Below are 19,143 nucleotides of genomic sequence, written 5' to 3'. Positions count from 1 at the left end.
GCCCAAATAACTACTAACATGCTTTTTTAATATTGTAATTATTCTATACAGAGATTATTTAAAATGGCAGATGTTACAGTTGTCTTTTGTCATAATCTAGCCTCATGTTTCTACAAAATTTCCCTGCTGAATTTCATAGGACGAGTCTAAACAAAATAAGGAAGCTATGTACCAAATACTGGAAGATATTTGGTTTATATTCTGTAATTTTGTCTGCTATCGCCACATGTGAACTGAAGATAAATTTTAAAAGGTACAGTATTTTTGTACAGATTTAAAACTGTGTTCTGCTCTCTCTAATTATTTAAATAGAAAAACTAAATTTGTAAACATCTTGTTTAAATACTTTAAGTCTATATTTCCTTGTTATTAACACCCAAAGAGCTTATATGTGTTCTTCACAATCATATATCAAGGTTCTTAACCTGAAAACACACCTTTAAAAAGTTTTAAATGTGACCCAACACTTTTTTTCTCATTAAGTGAAGAGGGATTTTTAAATATATTGATTTACCACCATTTATCATTTCTCTCCAGCACCAGCAACTAGTCCTGGTAGCTAACAGCCACTTGCTGTAAGCTAGTTGTTAGCCATCAGGATTTTGCTACACATGACTACCGCCTGGTTGCACAGTCTGTGTTTTAGCCAAGCACAAGTTCACTGAACTGAACCAAGTCCTAGTTTAGGACTTACTTCTAAGCCAGGACTAGTGATAACATTTAATGCCTACTTACTTTACCAACAGAGTCCCAGCTACCAGTTAGCATCAAAGCTATTTCAAACAGTTCACTGGTTTGGCTCTCTCAGGTCTTTGCTGCTAATACCTATATGCTATAACACCTGCTCTCTTTGTTTGTTTGCTAACTTCTTATTGGTTCTTTATCCCACAGGCAAAATATCTATCCCTAACACTGATGGCTAATTTGACTCACAATACGGAGTAACACAATAATAAAAAAAAATTATTTATTAACTCTCAGACTTAATTATTAGCAAAGAACTGCTCAAAGACATTTGTCTTAAATTTAGCAGTAAATTATTATAAATTGACATCATACTGACTGACATAGTACAATTTACTAAAGTTTTACTGGAGTTAAACATCATGGCTTGTTTAGTTAGCAAGCATTGCCTATTTAAATACCCAGATATTTTTTCTTATGCCACCCTTAAGTACTGTAAGTTTTCTACCTCACTGCTCCAAACTACTGCTTGGCTTTTCTTCATTTCCAGTTTTAAACATTAACATCAGAGGTTTATTATGGATTATTTTAACTGTTTAGCAGCAGTAGGAATGCTCAGCGCTGTTATCAGCAAAGTCATTTGCAGTGCCATGTTATTTTTTACAGAGCAACAACCATCACTGAAACATTGTAATTCCCACTTTATTCATTTCAGTTTTTCATTCTAGAGCAAACTCAGGACAAATTAGTTACATATTCAGCAGACTCTTATTTAATTAGCTCCCACTTGGAATGATAATGTGCTTTGGCTCTTTACAATATCGAATCTTGTCTGCTTGTCACATGGCCAGCAGCATTTTCAGTAAGCGCATACTATTCATATTTTTCAGTCATAATATGAGGTAGGCCCTGTTCATGCTGCCACATGACTGGCAACATCAACTGAGAAGCCCCCCACACATATCAATCACATCATTATGTACTGAAACAGCAAGGAGTGGGTGGTGAGTGGTGACTGACAAGCAATTTCCAGCTATAAAGATGTGGCCAAAAACACTGCCCAATCACTTGAATTATGCTGTAAAAAGAAAAATAAGTAGTAGAAGTATTTCCTACACCTGACCGCATGGTCACGAGCCGATAATCTGCTCAATCATCCTACCTGTGCAAAGTTTGTAGCCAAAACATGTTTGTCTGAATTTCTTCTCAGTGTTTGGAGCGAGCCATGAAGTTCTCATTCCACGAGTTCCACCTCTGGCACCAGCTGGGCCTGTCACTCATGGCGGCTGGGAAGGTGAGCTCATTTCTCCTTATATATCACACCACAACCACACACAGCACACCACACCCAAAGGAAACATCTATCTTCTGCCATGCCTCTGTCCTGTTCACCTCAGTGCTCCTTACCTTTCAAGAAATAGCTTCACATCGAAGCACTCAGGCTGTTTTTTGTGATAAATAAAATTAAATTAACTGGTTACTGCTCAAATGATAAATACAAGTAGATTTATCAAGCCTCTTAATCTGAACCATCATTTATTGTGAGTGCTGTCGTCATGGCAGCGTACAGTTGTAATCCTCAGAAAAAGCTTGAATAACTTACATGCTTCTCTTTCGTTCTCTCTGTCCCTCTTTGAATGTGTGTGTGTGCGATGTTGTGTGACAGAAAAATTGATCTGGGTTGCAGGATAAAGTGACACTGCAGATCAATGGAGATCTCTCTAAATAGTCTGCTCCCTAGAAGGATAGGGGGGCCGCCTCAGTGTCGTCAGATCCGCTTCTATTTAGGGCCAGCCCATGTGTGTCTGTGCATGTGTGTGCGCACATGTGCTTGTGCATGTGGTCCAATATTGATTGACCTACATGTATTAAGTGACTGTGTGCCTAAATGGATCTATTAGGACTGTGTAAGAACAGTTAATGTGCGTTTAATACACTCACTTAAATCCAGCCGTGTCGTCTGCGGCTGCATGACAACTGACTGCTGTTTTCGCATGAATCACTATTTGTCACTGACATTTCTGACTCTGTGCATGTGTGTGTTTTCCAGGGGGTTGGTGCTGTGTCTGTGTTTAAAGAGTGTGCCAGGATGAGACCAGAAGACCCTTCGTTGCCCCTATTGGCTGCTAAAATATGTATTGGTGAATTGTACTGGGTAAATACACACAGAACATCCAGTGACATTTGCAAACTATGAACATCACAAACACAGATTGATTAAACTCTTTCTTTTAAGTACCTACACATGTTATACACCATCTGGAAATTAAGACTCTTGTGATTTGAATGCTTGAAACCATTCCTGGCAGTCATTTTTATAGATTTGGTAAACTCTTATTTCATACCAGTCACAAATGCAATTTATCTTTGAAGCCATTATGTTCCCCAGTAGCAGACGGCACTGCAACACAAACAATCCTGTTTCATCAGAAATGGGCCATAAAATTAGTCCAGCAAAACAGTTGGTCCAAAACCCATTTTTTATGCATAAAAACCTGTTTTAGGTATAGAAAGATTGGTTCAAAGGGGTAAAAGAGCAGATAAGGAAGATACAAAACTACTCTCAAGAAGGGATTCATCTCAGGAATCTTATTTAAAAAAGAAAAACACTGAACAAAAACATAACTTCAACTCAAAACAACGTACATTTCATACTGACTTTTCTCTCATTTCTAAAATAAAACATTTTTCCAAATTTCCAACAAGAAAAAAATTACAATTTCTGTCCCTAAGATGCTGCATGGGATGAAGTGTTAAGCGAAAAAGACCAACATTCACCACATCCTGCTAATTGTTTTCCTTCTACTTGACATGAAGGCCTTGAAATCTGCAGGATGTGTGTGTATGATTAGGAAGCCTGATTATCATTAATCCAGGTCATGATATCCAACATAACCTGGATTTTATCAAGTCAGGTGGACTGGATTTAGTTTCTTGAGGTTGTTTTGCTCTTATCCAAAAAAGCTGCTTCAATTCGAGTGGAATTAGTTTATTTAAGTGGTTGAAACCACCGACATTTTGAAGTCTAAAACTGTTGTTGAGTCATAACTTATATTGCGATGTTGCTGCCGTAACCGTCGGTCATAGTTTCTCTTGGCTAAGTGTGAATAGATGTCATCAATCTCCCTAGATGTCTGAATAGATACGAGAGGGAAAGGTGATGCAATGCGGTACAATACAATACAGTACGATACGATATGGTATGGTACGATATGATACGATACGGTACGATACGGTACGATACGGTACGATACGGTACGATACAATACGATACGATACGATACGATACGATACGATACGATACGATTCAATACAATATAAGTTGTGGAGTCTTTCTGGTATGAGTTCACTCTCTACGGGTTCTGTCAGATCCCTCCTTGCGGTTTTTTCAGGCCCCACTGCCATCTTGCTGTTTTAGGAGAATCATTTTACTACGTGTGATCTGTGAAAATTTAAAGAATCTTACAGGTATCAAAGATGTGTTGTGTTCATGTGAATGCAAAAGTGAAGGTTTTCCCAATAGAAAGATGCAACATAGCTAGATTAAACCAGAACTTGACAAGCTACATTGTGTAATGGACAGAAAATAAGAAGCTGGTAACCAATATTTTACACCTTTTCTTATAATTTCCCTCCATCAGTTATCTTTCCTCTACTGGGCTGCTGTAGTTGTTCCCCAGCATGGTTATACAATAAAGTCAAGTTAGCTCTTATTGTTATTCTTGACTTTTAAATGAGTTGAAGAGGCTCTGAAATTATTTTAATTGTTAATTTATGAATAAATTTTCACCAAGAGCTTCAGTTTGTGCTGTTTACGCATCAGTGCTGTCCAGTCTAATAACAACTCAACTTTATTTATATTTTTTGAAGCACTAACACCTACACCAGTTGCAACAAAGTGCTAAACATAGAAGTAAAACATTTAGATAAACTGCAGAGTAAAATCAGAATAATAGCAGTAAACAATGAAAAAAAAAAAGATAAATAAAAATAATCAATCAATCAATCAATCAAACTTTATTTATGAAGCGCTTTTCCAACATAAAATATGTAACTCAAAGCGCTTTAAAGTTTAAAATCAGACATTAAGGAAACACACAGACACACAAATTATATAAAAAAATACCTCCAACCCCCCTTTTTAGATACATCTAAATGAGTGCAGACGGACTAGTCGTAGAAACCCCATCCGAGGAGCCGTTTGCACCGGGGCAGCGCAATGGCAGGCACCAGTGGCACTGTACCCTATTCACCACCGCCACCCCGGTTGCAGACAGCTCCCACAAAGGAAACACTGGAAACACCGTTTAAAACATATAAAATGTATTAAGACAAAACCTAAAATGAAAAAATAAAATAAATAAATAAATAAACAAATCTAAAATATATATATATATATATATATATATATATATATATATATATATATATATATATATAAATAAATAAATATTTATTTATATATAAATATTTATTTATATATATAAATAAATAAATATATATATAAATATATATATTTATATATATATATATGTTTTATATATATATAAACAAATCTAAAATATATATATTTTAGATTTGTTTATTTATTTATTTACAGTCCGGAAGACTGTTCCACAGGTGGGGGCCATACCACTGGAATGACGCCTCTCTGTGGATATGTGTCCTGACTTTGGGAATCAATAAAAGCCTCCTGCCAGAGGAGCGCAGGGATCGAGAGGGCTCGTAAGGTAAAAGCAGTTCTGAGAGATAAGAGGACCCAAGGCCATTAAGACATTCAAAAACCGTTAAAAGAACCTTATGAACACACCAAAACCTGCGTGTCAGATACGACCCTCCTGCAGCTAATCTGAAGTCATATTAAGTTTCAGCTTTCTGGATCTTGTCCTCCACAATTACCAGTTACTTCCGTTTGTAAGAGACCATTTCAAAGGAAAGCATTGGAAGTATCACTGCATCTTTTCATGCTGTTCGTTTGCTCAGTAGGCATCTGTCATTTACATGTTCACATCCTCAGTCACTCTGTTGCTGAGAGAGACCATTGTTTGAGTGCTACCTGACAAGTCAGAGGATTCATCAGCTCTGGAAAATGTCACAGGCTGCCAGCTCGTACTGACAAGTTGTGATCTGGCTCTGTCACAACTTCAAAATGAGCTCACAGAGTTCTGATACTTTGCATAGCAAACTTTGCCATGTGTCATAATTACTGTTAAATTCACTCACTGGTCACGTTATGAAGTCTACTTAGCTCCAGGTTTAATGCCTTTTTACCTTTTCATTCTTAGTGTCATAGATTCAACATGAAGCATCACACAGTTGCTGTGTGATGATTTGTTTTGTGTTGCGTTTACAGTATACTAGACATTTAACACATCATCACTCTGTTGCTAATGTTTGGAGCTTGACACCGGGGTCAGACAGACATCACTGTTTTCTGGCCCTGCTCTGATACTCCTGCTGTTCATGATCTGCGCAGAAGAGAGAAAGGAACAACAGCAGTATTAATGGTGAAGGTGGTGAGAGGGAGAATGAGTTAGGAGAGGTGAGAGTGAGTCACACACACACAGAGAAAGGGGTCAGATTAGAAAAGAAGAGCTGACGGGCGAATGGAGAGAGCACATCTGTCAGTGGCTGGAGATCATGGCAGCCCAGAGCCACTAAGGAGCTTACAGTTTTAATCACAATGGGACACTATGGCCACAGTGCAGTGTGGCGTTACATAAATGGGCCACCGTTATCCAGCATCGGCTCCACCGGACAGTCTGGACTGTAAGCTATTCAGCTACACTTTTTGTTTTTTTTTTTACGGCAGCCCACTCCACAGTGGGAGTTGTCATAGGAGTCCCGTCGATACGGCGGTAAAGAAAACCCCCCCTTAAAACTCATAACTTCACAAACTGCATAATTAGTGACCGGAAAGCAAAAGCTGCTTTTCTAAATTCTTGAAGAGCAGTTCTGCAGATGTGAGCTTTCCTCTCTACAACAGAGACATGTTCCTCTTTCATACCATTCAAGAGAGGAGAAAAAAAAAAAAAAAGCATAATCCTCCTAAGATGTGCACAGACAGTTCATTTAAATAACTGGCCATTGTGTGCAGGCTTTAAACTTGCAGGGACTGGATTCAGAGAAAGAGGCAGAGATAAAGAGCAGAGTTGGGAAGGGGGTCGGGGGGTGGGGGTGTCAGAGCAGTTGGCTTACTGTTGCACTGACTTGCTGTCAAAGGCAACACCCCCCCCCCCCCCCCCCCCTCCCTCTCTCTCTCTCTCTCTCTTACGCCCACCTACCAACCTGCCCACCCGCAACCAGCCGTGCCTCACACGGAGTGACACACTTTTCCCCGGCTCGGAGCACCTTGGCTCGGCTCAGCCACGCAACGCCTGCAGTCCACTGTTGCGCGTGTGGGCGAGCATGTGCGTCCTTCAGCTAACTCTGTGCTGTCCTTCATCCGAATCTGTTCGGACTGTCCTCACACTAAACTCACACCAGGCTCTGCCATCAGTACTTCAGCTCCCGCTGCATCATTTGCAGCAATGTGATACTAATTTGTCGTGCACAGGAAGGTGTTGCATGTCCTTCTGATATTACAGTGTGTCACAGTCAATCGTAAAAGGTGGACAGAGTCATTTAAGGAGACGTGACTTCAGAGATGGCGCTGAGGAAAAAGTTTTACTTGTTTCATATCCATCCTTCTCACATAAAGCTGCAGAAAGAGACACGAAGAACGATGCTGGCTGTGAAAATCACAACATTATGAACTCCACTGCTTTCATTCTTGGTTTCATTGGTTCAACAAGGTGGTGGAAACATTCTCCAGAGATTTTCCTCCATATTAAAATGAAGCATCACACAGCTGCTGCACATCCATGATGAGAATCTCCCGTTTCACCACATCCCAAAGCTGCTCTGTTGGACTGAGATCTGGTGACTGTGGAGCCCTTTGGAGTAGAGAGAAGTCATCGTCATGTTGAAGAAAGCAGATGGAGATGATGTGAGCTTTGTGACATGGTGCATCATCCTGCTGGAAGTTTCCATCAGAAGGACATCATTCATTACTCCAATACTCATATAAGCTATGGTGTTTAAATCATGCCATGTAGGTACTAACGTGTCGTAGGCCAAAAGATATCCCCCACACCATTACACCACTTGAAGGGCATTCATACAAGTCAGAATGGATCCATGTTTTTGTGTAATTTCCACCAAATCCTGATCCAACCATGTGAATGCGGAGCTGAAATGGAGACTCATCAGACTGGCAGTGTTTTTGCCATCTTCTTTTGTTCAGAGTCGGTGAGTCTGTGTGAATTGAAGCCTCAGTTTTCTGTTCTCAGCTGAGAGGAGTGGCACCTGATGTGGTTCTTCTCCTGCTGTGGACCATCTTCTTCAAGGTTTAATGATGTGTGTGTTCAGAGATGCAGTTCTCCACACCTTGGAACCAGTGATTTATTTCTTTTTATTTCAACAATCAATCCAACAAATGGAGCTGATGAAGTGATATAATGTTTGACAGATGTCTCCACAGAGCCCTGATCTCATGATCAGTCTGGTTTGAAATTTAAATTAGATTTATTTTTTTTTCCCTTACCATACTTTATATATAAAAGTCCATATGTGATGAATTTTATTTATTTATTTGTTTTTATTTTATTGGGTTTTTTAAAAAAAAAATATTATCAATAAACATACATATACAAAGACAAAAACAGAACAATACAAAAGGAAAAAAAAAAGGCTGGGGGTGACAGAGACATCAGTTGTGATTAATTTTACAAGCTAACATCCTTCAGAAGCAAATCATTTCTGTGTTTATGTGTGTGCCTGTCCAGTTCAAGGAGGCAGAAACTCTGTCCCAGAGTGTGGTGTCTATGGGGGAAGAAGCACAGGAGTTTCTACCCAGGGCCTACCTGGCTCTGGGTCTCTGCTTTAGTCTGCAGGCATCCGAAGGTAAGTAGTAGCGTGCTTACCTGCAGCCAGAAACACAGACTTACATGTAGTCATATTAAACTACAGGTGGAGTTTATTTAGACCACTGTTCTTATCCCAGTAAAAGTCCATGTAAGAAGAGTCACTATGGAAATTTGATCGACATGATACATCTATGTGTGTGTTAGTCCAGTTTTGAGAGGTTTAACTGTGTGAGATGTTACCGTTTGTACTTTCCAGCAGAACTAACAGTTACTTTGTTTCCAACTGCAAACATTATTGAACATATTTGAACGATCCTTAATGGGGGCCTTTTTCATTCCTTTTTATTCATATCAACGTCTAGATGCAGTTAAAGAAATAGTCAAATACCAAATGTCTGAAGTCCATCTTTCAATGGAAACGTTTTCCTGTCATTTACTCTTTCATATAAACATGTTGCAGTCTGTGGATAATCTGGGCTTGTGTCAGTGGAGGAGCTTTCCTCCAGTTCCTACTCATGACTTTCTGAGCAGTCAATAACAGTATGTGAAGTAAATATCTATAGCACTCTGAGGCAGTAGTCCAATTATCCTGTGATTTTCCAGTTGTCCCATTTATATCACACCAGTATCTGGAAGGCTAGACAGCCCCAGAGGACATATAAGGAGGATATAAAACATCAATATTCAAGAGTCATGTACAGACATTGTTATTTATTGTCACAGAGCATGCAGCGTTGCAACGTCTGACATACTTTGGTGAATAACTGGATTCCTCTTTAGTTAATGTATACTGGGACAAGGATAGGCTGAGCTCTAATCATTGGTAAACTCAACTCTTAATGTAAACACACTGTATGAGTATGAGTTACTACACCCGTCGTTCAATAAAGACAAAAGTTTTATTCTTTTTTCCCACCAGTTGTAAAGACTGGTTTATTTTAGCTGTAACCAAACTCCTGCAAAGTTTTAGTTTTGCTTTCATAGGTTAACCAGGTTAAGAATAAACCACTGTGGTGTGTGGGATCTCTCTGGCTGCTCCCATTCCTCCCACATTCAATGTTTCTCTGTTAGCCCTGTGAAAGACTGACTGGTGCACCCCTTCTCTCACCCCATGGCAGCTGCTAAAAGAGGCTTTCCTGCTCCATGATACCTGGAGAATGGATGGATTTCTTAAAATCAAGATGATGTTCTCAGAAATGTAAAAGAACACGGTTGAACTAAACTTGATCTTGTTCTCTCTGCAGCGACACTGAAAGCAGATCGGAATGAACTCAACAAAAAAGCACTACAAGCTTTGAATAAGTATGTTACAGTTCTCATTTCTTTTATTCTGTTGCATTTTACCACATATCTACATATAAACATGCACACACACTTGCTTATTAGCACCAATATTAAAACTTCTGACAGGTAAAGTGATTATTTTTGATTACTTTGACATTTTAGTCTGTTTTCATGTTTAATTTACTTGTTAAAAAGAAGAGGCTCATTGTTCTTTAGTGTCCTTTCAGTCATTTGAAAATCAAGTGACAGATATAAAAAGGAAACCCTTTATGGCATGTCTTGCTTTTAAAATGCTTCTGATCATACACGCTTAACATTAACCTTTTGGTTTCAGTCACTGTCACTGTGCTAGCATACCGGTGTTCTGTCGAAACGTGCTACCTTGTTGAAATATCCTACTGCAGGCTGAATTCATGGATGTATCTGTCTATCTGTACCTACTCAGAAAACAATACTGTGTATTTTTCAAACAGTTTAAACTTTGTGCTATCAAAAATATATTTAGTTTAAAGATCATTAGTCCACATATATGTGGATTAATGATCTTTCAAACTGAAGGTCTTAAGAAATAACATCACAGTGTTAAAAAATCTAACAGTAAACAATGTATGCAGTTAGGATGTCTGGAGAGTATAAATTGTTCTGTCAAAGTATTTTACCTCGTGCAGGCAGCATGATTCAACTGTGTGAATGTAACTATGGTGCACATGTGCAGAAAGCATTGGTAGGAGGTCTCAGAGATCCACTGAACTTCGAAGGTTAGTTACCTTGAGCTATTTTAGAGTCAGTTTTCCACATCTTAAAATACACAGGAAACCCAGCAATGACGTAGCATGAGGACATCTCAGTAAGGGCAAGAAACCTAGATAGCAAAAAGTGTTTTTCGACCTGAATTTGGCCCTGACATACAGCGTTAACTCAATGCAACTGTGGTTGCAAAAAATCTCGCATGGCAAATGACCCACAAGGAAACTGCTGTGAGTCCAAGCCGGTTCCTCATTCATTCATTCATTTTTCTGAACCGCTTAATCCAATTCAGGGTCGCGGGGAAGCTGGAGCCTATCCCAGCTGGCTTTGGGCGACAGGCAGGGTACACCCTGGACAGCTCGCCAGTCCATCGCAGGGCGCTGGTTCCTCATATTTGGACCATTGCGGGTCCACACACCACTTGTTGTAATCCATGTCTAAGCCAACATCTGAACTACACAACAATTACCAGTGCTGTGACTGAACCATACGTGCCAAAAGTAGCCTGGGTTAGGCCCAAACCTATCTGCTACGACTGTGACTTCAACACAACAGCCTCCACTGGGAGTAGGAGTCCATTGGTATTAACAAAACCAGGAAAGGTCAAGGATTAGAAGAAATATCTGGAGTATAAATTTGTGTTGTGAGCAGAATTATTAACAAACTGAGCTGACGAGTAACGGATGCGAGCTATGCTAACACTCAGATGCCTTTCATGAAATATCTGAATAGTAAAACCTAAAAATGACATCTTTTAACACTGGAATAGCCTGGATTAGGCCCAAACATATAATAGCAAACAGGATTAGAAACAGGAACAAATGCTCAAGGTGTGTTATAAAATATATTGCACACTGTTTAACGTGAAGCAACGCTGCGTTTTACAGTGTTAGAGAAGCCAGAGCGAACAAACGAAGACACATCAGGAGAGAAAGAAGAACTATTTGACTAAAGAAGAAGACTCAGTGAACAGTTCCCATCTCTTTGGAGCTGGATGTGTCACTGTTCTGTCACTCAGTCTGGTGAAGCGGCGTCCTGGCAGGATGCTGCTAATGAAAGCTGTAAAGCAGCTGCATGGAGGAAACTCCTATCTGCCATCAGTCTCTCAGGGTTTGACTTCTGCATCCCATCAGGAGTGTTTGTTTTCAGTGCAGATCAGCTGGAAGAAGCTGCGGATTTTGTGTCCAGTAATATAATTTAAAGTGATGACAAACCCACTATTTAATAAAATAGTTTAGGAATAACACAACCTGCTAATTATCCTTTAATATGGCTGCACTTTCACTGACATACAACTTCATTCAGTTCATGGCGCATCCAGCAATTAGAAAGCATTAGGTTTTTGCTCTTTAACTTGTCTTGACCCAGTATGAGTTCTCCCTGTCATTCCTCCGCAGAGCCCATTCTCTGGACCCCCAAGATCCTCAGATTTGTATGTATCTGGCTCTGCAGCTGGCTCTTGTACGACAGGTACAAGCAAACAAATAACTGTGGTTTCTTAGTGTTTATGGTCATGAGCAGATATCTTTTATCAAGGACAAAGTAGTCTTACCTGAAATAAATGTTATATATCTTTCAGGTATCAGCAGCCATGGAGCCCCTGCAGGCAGCTCTATCACTCCGTGGGGATGACTTACACTCCCTCCACCTGCTCAGCCTGCTGCTGAGCGCCCAGAAGCATCATCGTCATGCTCTGGACACCCTGGACCTGGCCCTCAGCCAGCACCCTGACAACTTCAAGTAAAACCCACTACACCATCCCACTCACACATGAAACAGAAAAATGTTGGTGGAAGTGTCGGTGATTTGAGTATAAGGCAAATCGATCGCTGCACTTCTAAAACTTTGTGTGATACTTTTTGTAAGTGTGTGAGGAGGAGTAGCTCAGTGAGTCGACCTGTCCTCACACCAGCCCTCTCAGCAGGGATTGGGTGTCCCAGCTCCACTATGTTGGAGGCCAAGCACACGAACACACTCACACACTTGAAGCCTTATTTAGACGTGGCAGAGTGGAAGTCTGCATTGCAGTACCTATGCCTCTCAAACACCCTTACCCTTTTCACACTGCAGCTCTGACCCCAGTCTACTGCTGTTGTTGGTGACAGGACTGGCTAGTCCTTACACATAAACCCAACTAAATTTTTCATGAAGCAGCACAAGTTAAAATAACATAAAGCTGCACATTTTGATCATTTACAACAGAATAAATGAATGAAGTGCATATGTGAAAATGTCAGCGGTATCAAACACACCCAAAAAAGGAAATACCTAAATATTCTTAGTATTTTTATTAGAATCTGGCAAATATTATTCATAGCATTCATCCACAGATGTGCCTGTTGTTACTTGTCTGCAGAAGAAACAACAAAAATATGCTCATTAGCTGTGGAGGATAGCTTGTTGTTTCAGACACAGACTACATTAGCTGTCAAGGCCAATTATTTCACACTAACAATCCTATGGAAGCATGTTGCATCATCTTTCTGATCTGCTCCCTCTCTGCATTTCAAAGCTCTGCACAGCATTTCGTAACACAACCATTTGGGGTCAGTGTTGGCCTCCACGGTCTCAGCGCGCAGACAGATGGGTTACATTCATACATCAAGAGGCAGAGGAAATGCTGAAAAACAAGATAAAAATGGATGAAGTAATGAAGGACACGGGAGGCTGACAGAGGAAAGAAAAAGACGGGGATAGAGTGGGTGTCTGCTTTTATAATTACACCAGCTCTACCAATCAGTGCTGTATCTACAGTTGGAAGATTAAATCTCTTCTCTGTCTGTCTAGAAAACACAATCGCACGCTAAGGGACACATTCACACACTTACACCTCCTCTGTGAAGACACTTGACTGCTTTGACCCATTTAAGAGCTCTTTTCCGGGCTTAGCCAATCACATCACTCTCTGCGCCAGGAATCCCCATCACCCCGGCAACCATGAGGTCATATGGGTAAAGCAGGCAGCATCAGTTGTTGTTTCTAAACTGTTGTTATGGATCAGCAAACAGATGTTGAGTCAGGGAGAAATGAAGAGATGTATAGAAATCTTTGTAGTGTGCTGACTGGAACGTCTGAATAGATAAGAATTCTAATCGGAAATGCATCAAATCAAATGAATCCTTAGCCTAAAGACACATTGTGTAGTGTTTCCAAGAACGTCACCAATAAACCAGTTAGACCAGTTGAACATGACCCATAAGACGAGGTGTTTATCTGTGCAGTTAACAATGAAGCTGGAAATCATGAAAACATGTTGTACAGCTATTTTATCAAACGTGTCAATAAACATTCGTTAGCATAAAAATGCAAGCTTCCATTTTTATGCCGATGACACAGTCATATATCCAGTACCTCCTCATCTACTCCTAGCTTGGCTCTGTCACAGCTGCAAATATGGTACAGTTTTTATGATTTAAAAATGGTTGTGAATGCAAACTATTTACATGTTGTTCCATCCATCTTCTGCCGCTTATCTGGGGTCGAGTCGCAGGGGCAGCAGCCTAAGCAGGGAAGCCCAGACTTTCCTCTTCCCAGCCACATTTGCCAACTCTGTGGGGGGGATCCCAAGGTTTTTCCCAGGCCAGCCGAGAGATATAATCCCTTCAGCATGTCCTGGGTCTTCCCCGGGGTCTCCTCCCAGAGGGACGTGCCTGGAACACCTCACCAGGGAGACGTCCAGGAGGCATCCTGACCAGATGCCCGAGCCACCTCTACTAGTTCCTCTCGATGCGGAGGAGCAGCGGCTCTACTCTGATCTCCTCCCGGATGACCGAGCTCCTCACCCTACCTCTAAGGGAGAGTCCGTTACCCTGCGGAGGAGAGTCATTTCAGCCGCCTGTATACGGGATCTCGTTCTTCCGGTCACGACCCACAGCTCATGACCATAGGTGAGGTTAGGAACGTAGATCAACTGGTAAATCGAGAGCTTCGCCTTCTGGCTCAGTTCCTTCTTCACCCCGACAGACCGGCGCAGAGTCCGCATTACTGCAGACGCTGCACCGATCCGTCTGTTGATCTCACGCTCCATCCTTCCCTCCTTCAATTCTCCCTGACTTCCATCCTTACATGTTGTTCTCAAATTCAAAGTCAAAACCACTGAACCTGGAATTGCACAATGCTAACTTATTTAAGCGATACAGGAGTACAGACTGGCATTTTAATGGACAGCACTTTTTTTAAAACTGAGTTTTTACTTTGGTCATAAATTCTGAGTTTCTTTGGAGGCTAAAAAGAAAGTGGTGGATGCTTCTTTTATGTTGGTGTTTAACTATAATGTCATTTATATTAATTCCGCCTCTAAATGCTGGTGTCTCTTTGATACGTTTTATCATGGCGCTCTGATGTCCATAACAAACTACAAAGCTCTTATCCATCGCTTTTCTTTTTATGCTTGTGTTGATTGGTCTGACTTGTTCATAAGAAGACAGAACAATTGTTCTTGCATTTTTATGCTAATTGTTCTCATTTTAAATGTCTTCTTGTTCTGCTTCCCTCATGTCTTCAGATGGAATAACTTCAGTACGTATAATCTCATATCACAAGACATCTTACGATTAGCTGTTCCTCAGGTCAGAACAAAGACAGGAAATAGGGTTTTGATGCTGCCTCTGCTGCCTGAAATAATCTGGAAATGGATCTTGGATCTCCATTTCTGTCCAGGCTTTATAGATAACTTAAATCCTACATTTTTGGTTATGTGGCAAATCAGGGTGTTTTTCCTTGTTAGATGAAGGTAATGAAATAAACCTTGGTACTCCATTGATAGCATAGTGTAAAACCAGCTGAAAGTTATTTATGCTTTATCTTTTCCACTTTAACAACTAGCTACCCATCAATTGACTGGTGAACCCACGGAGCATTTGGCTACTAGAAACATAGACCTTACATGAAAAATGGACGGAGCCTTCGGTGGTTAAAAGTGAAGCCTATGCAGAAGTGCATAAAACTGCAGTTCCCCCTTCATCCGCTAGGGGCTGCAAAACAGAGCAAATCCCCATAGACTCCAATGTTTTTGTTTTTGTTTTTGTTTTTGTTTTTTTGTTTTTTCTTTGTCTTGCCCAGCATTTAAGCAAGCAGACTGATGTTCTGGATGCTGTGTTCTGCTGAGCAAATTTATTTTGCCAAGGGGAACTTTTATAGATGTAATGATCCCCTTGTATTTCTTGATTCTTATTTTATTTTCCTATTTGTTTTAGATAATTGTTTGTATTACACAGTTTATGCTGCTGGACCTGACCAGAAAGGATAGAAAAGGGGCAGAAAGAGAACAGAAAAGAGAACAGAGAAAACAAGAGAAAGAGATCAATGCATACACGTATATGCACATACATACCCACCTACACATATATGTATATACACTCACACACACACACAGATGTATATATATATATATATATATATATGTATGTATATATATATATATATATATATATATATATATATATATATATATATATATATATATATATATATATATATATATATATATATATATATACATACATACACATACATATACATATACATATATACACACACACATAAATATATATATATATACCAACACAACCTCTAGATTCATGGTCCCTGTGGAGAACAAAACCATTGACTGTCAGGAGGACCAGGAGCTAGCAAGTTAAATCAAAAAGACAGAAAGAGAGCTACCTGCTGCTAATGAATAAACTTGCTGGATGACTCAGTGACTGTGACACATGCAGAACATTCAGAGTGGAACGTGTTCAGAGAAGAGACTCCAATGTTAAAAAGACCAACTTCACAGTTTACATGTTAGACAGCCTGGTTCAAAAATCCATTTTAGGATTAATAGGTCATGTTTACCTTCATGACAATTGTGGGGGGAGTGATTTTTTTTTTTTTCTAACTCGACCGTTTTAAAGTAATTTAATCTCAAAGTTCGGCATATTTAGGGGCGTGTCCTTTTGATTGACAGGTACCCAACCTCACGCTTTAAGTCAGAAGAATGTAGAACAGGTGCGGTTCTTAGCCGGTTAACAACGTGACTTAGCTTTAGCCCGCTTACCTCCGTTAGCTGGTTAGCTCCTGTTATCTTGGGGTTAGCTTGGTTAGCTCTTAGCTACAGAAAGTTCATATTTTCCAGACAAGACAACACGCACACCTCTGCCAAGATGGCGATGGAAGGAACCGCCCACCGAGCTTCAATTCAGCTCTTCAGAAACCTATGGGTGACGTCATGGGGGCTACGTCCATCTCTTTAAATACAGTCTAAGACTAAGAAGCATATAAGTTCCCCATTGATTAGTTTGTTATAAGTCTAAAACAAAGCTAAAAGGTAAGCTTCTTTTTTTTATTACATCAGAAAAAGACACTACTATCACTATATTAGTGCTAAAATAACTTAAGTGAAACATTTTAAGCCCTTTTTTTTGTTGTTGTTTTCTCAAGAGCAAAATATTTGAATGTCAGTTCTAAAGTAAAGATTTTTGACAACTAGTTTGCAAACAAGCCTCTAAATCTTTGCCACTTTGCAGAAAAGTGCATAATTAGAAGAAATAGGGAATAAAACCTGTCAACTTGTTGAAACATTGTTAGGCAACAAGTTTTCCTGCAGGCTTTAATTGTTAAGCCGCTTTTCTGTACAACAGAAATTACTTATTTCACCCTGAAGAAGATGCCAGAAAATGTCTAATTATAGTGTCACTGAATTCCTTTGCTGTGAAACACATATCTCTTAGATCGCCACATTATTGCTTTGCATGTTATCCAGACATTACCAGTCATGCGCTACCGTTGACATGTTAATGTTATTCTTGAAACCCACAAAAATATAAATAAGTTGTCTTGTAATAACATGACATCTGCATCAATGGACATGGAGAAAAACCCAACAAAACATGATTAGGGGTTTGCAATGAAAACAATACAGTGTTAAAACTGCAGTATAGAGTATAGAATTGCAGTATAAACATGCAATTCTCAACAATATTTCCATCCTACACCTAACTCATTATGCACAGTGAAATACGTTCAGATCCAGCCACTCAGGACCCGCTGGGCTCAGGCCAAGTTGCAGACTCAAAGTGAAAATGAGAGATCAAGACAGAGAGAGAAAACAGTGAGAGGAGGTGTTTTCTCAACGAGAGGCTCATAGAAAATGATTTGCTTTGAATGTGTGAGCGCACATCGCAGATCAAAGCTCACATGATGCACAGCGCTGGGCATTCTGTGACTGCCGTCTGTGAGTTTGTGCTTGCGAGGGTGAGAGGATGCGAACATTTGTACAAGATTGCAATCTTGCACATGCATGTTGTGTGTTATTCCATGTGTGCATGGATGTGTGTGATTCTCGTTAGCCACTGGCTCTCTGCACCACAGCAAACTGTCAGCTCGTTGTAGCATACCGAATTTCTCCTTCCTCCTTTTCTCCCACATCCCCTACCCCCGGCTTCTGCCTTCCTCTCTCTCTCTCTCTCTCTCTCTCTCCATCGCTTCCTTTCTTTCTTTTTTTTTCTCGCTCTCATTTTCTTTCTTTGCACACTTGTTTTCCATCTTTCTCTGTCTCAGTCTCTTCCTTTTCTTTGAAATTTTAATCACCTAGTAAACAGGCCTGCATTTCAATGTGAAATGGGATTCTGCTACAGATTGAGAGAGAACTGAAGCAGGAGAGAGAGGGGGGAGGGTTGTGTGTGTGTGTGTGTGTGTGTGTGTGTGTGTGTGTGTGTGTGTGTGTGTGTGTGTGTGTGTGTGTGTGTGTGTGTGTGTGTTGGGATGGGGGGGTCAGTGATTGTGGTCTTGCGGTTTGTACTAAAAAGAATGATTAATCCCAGCCTTTGATTCTGAATTCATCTAACGGAATGATGCAGCACGAACAAGTGTGTTTTGTGCACACGCCTGCATGTGCATCTGCCAGAGAGTGTATTAGCCTGCACTTGCATGCCCAGCTTACTGTGTGCTGAGCTTCACAGTGTAAGCATGTCTGCACAGGCTCGTGTGTTAATCTCTATGGATGTGCCTCATACGTTCAGCATCTATGTGTGTGCACAGACACTAGATACTTGAGCATGAGTATGATGTACATGTGCACTTGTGTATGTTCGTGCCTCATGTGTCAGTGGCGAATACACATTCTGATCTGTGGGAGTGCAGAATGAGTAATGCTGTAGATGGAGCATTTTTTCAAGGGAACATTATTAGTTATTTTTATGTAGAGTTTACGGTGGCACTCTCCACTCCACCACTGAGCATTTACTCAGAGCTACACTACTCACTCCCTTCAGTCCTCAAACACAATGTGCACGCAAGGCTCAATCCAAGGAGACTGGAAATGGCAGCCTTTGTAGTCTGATGTGTAGTTTTGAGTGTTGTTATCTTAATGAAATCTATCTTTTCTGACTGCAGGGAAAAACAGAGATTGGGTTGAAGCAGTAAATAACAAGGAGGAAAAGGTTCTGTGTTTGGAAAGAATCCGTCCAATATTCCTTATGTTATTACTTATACTTTAATTTCGTGCACTCGCCAGCCATTTTATTAGGTATCCTGTTTA

The 19,143-nt window shown here is 40.2% G+C and overlaps 1 protein-coding gene across 1 annotated transcript in view; it reads left to right on the top strand.

The window, feature by feature from the left end:
* ttc7a (tetratricopeptide repeat domain 7A) overlaps positions 1–19,143 on the top strand; it is a gene marked incomplete at both ends in the record, with an annotated part of 73,185 nt that overhangs the window by 21,597 nt on the left and 32,445 nt on the right. The window contains 6 exons of the mRNA XM_079248694.1: positions 1,895–1,978; positions 2,735–2,839; positions 8,511–8,628; positions 9,836–9,893; positions 12,020–12,092; positions 12,202–12,362. Of these exons, the coding sequence (XP_079104820.1) occupies positions 1,895–1,978; positions 2,735–2,839; positions 8,511–8,628; positions 9,836–9,893; positions 12,020–12,092; positions 12,202–12,362 (599 nt within the window). The remainder of the gene's footprint in view (positions 1–1,894; positions 1,979–2,734; positions 2,840–8,510; positions 8,629–9,835; positions 9,894–12,019; positions 12,093–12,201; positions 12,363–19,143) is intronic.

Source organism: Telmatherina bonti (genome assembly GCF_933228915.1).
Source record: "Telmatherina bonti genome assembly, chromosome: 11".
In the NCBI taxonomy this organism is placed as follows: domain Eukaryota; kingdom Metazoa; phylum Chordata; class Actinopteri; order Atheriniformes; family Telmatherinidae; genus Telmatherina; species Telmatherina bonti.
This window is presented reverse-complemented; position numbering and strand designations above follow the sequence as displayed.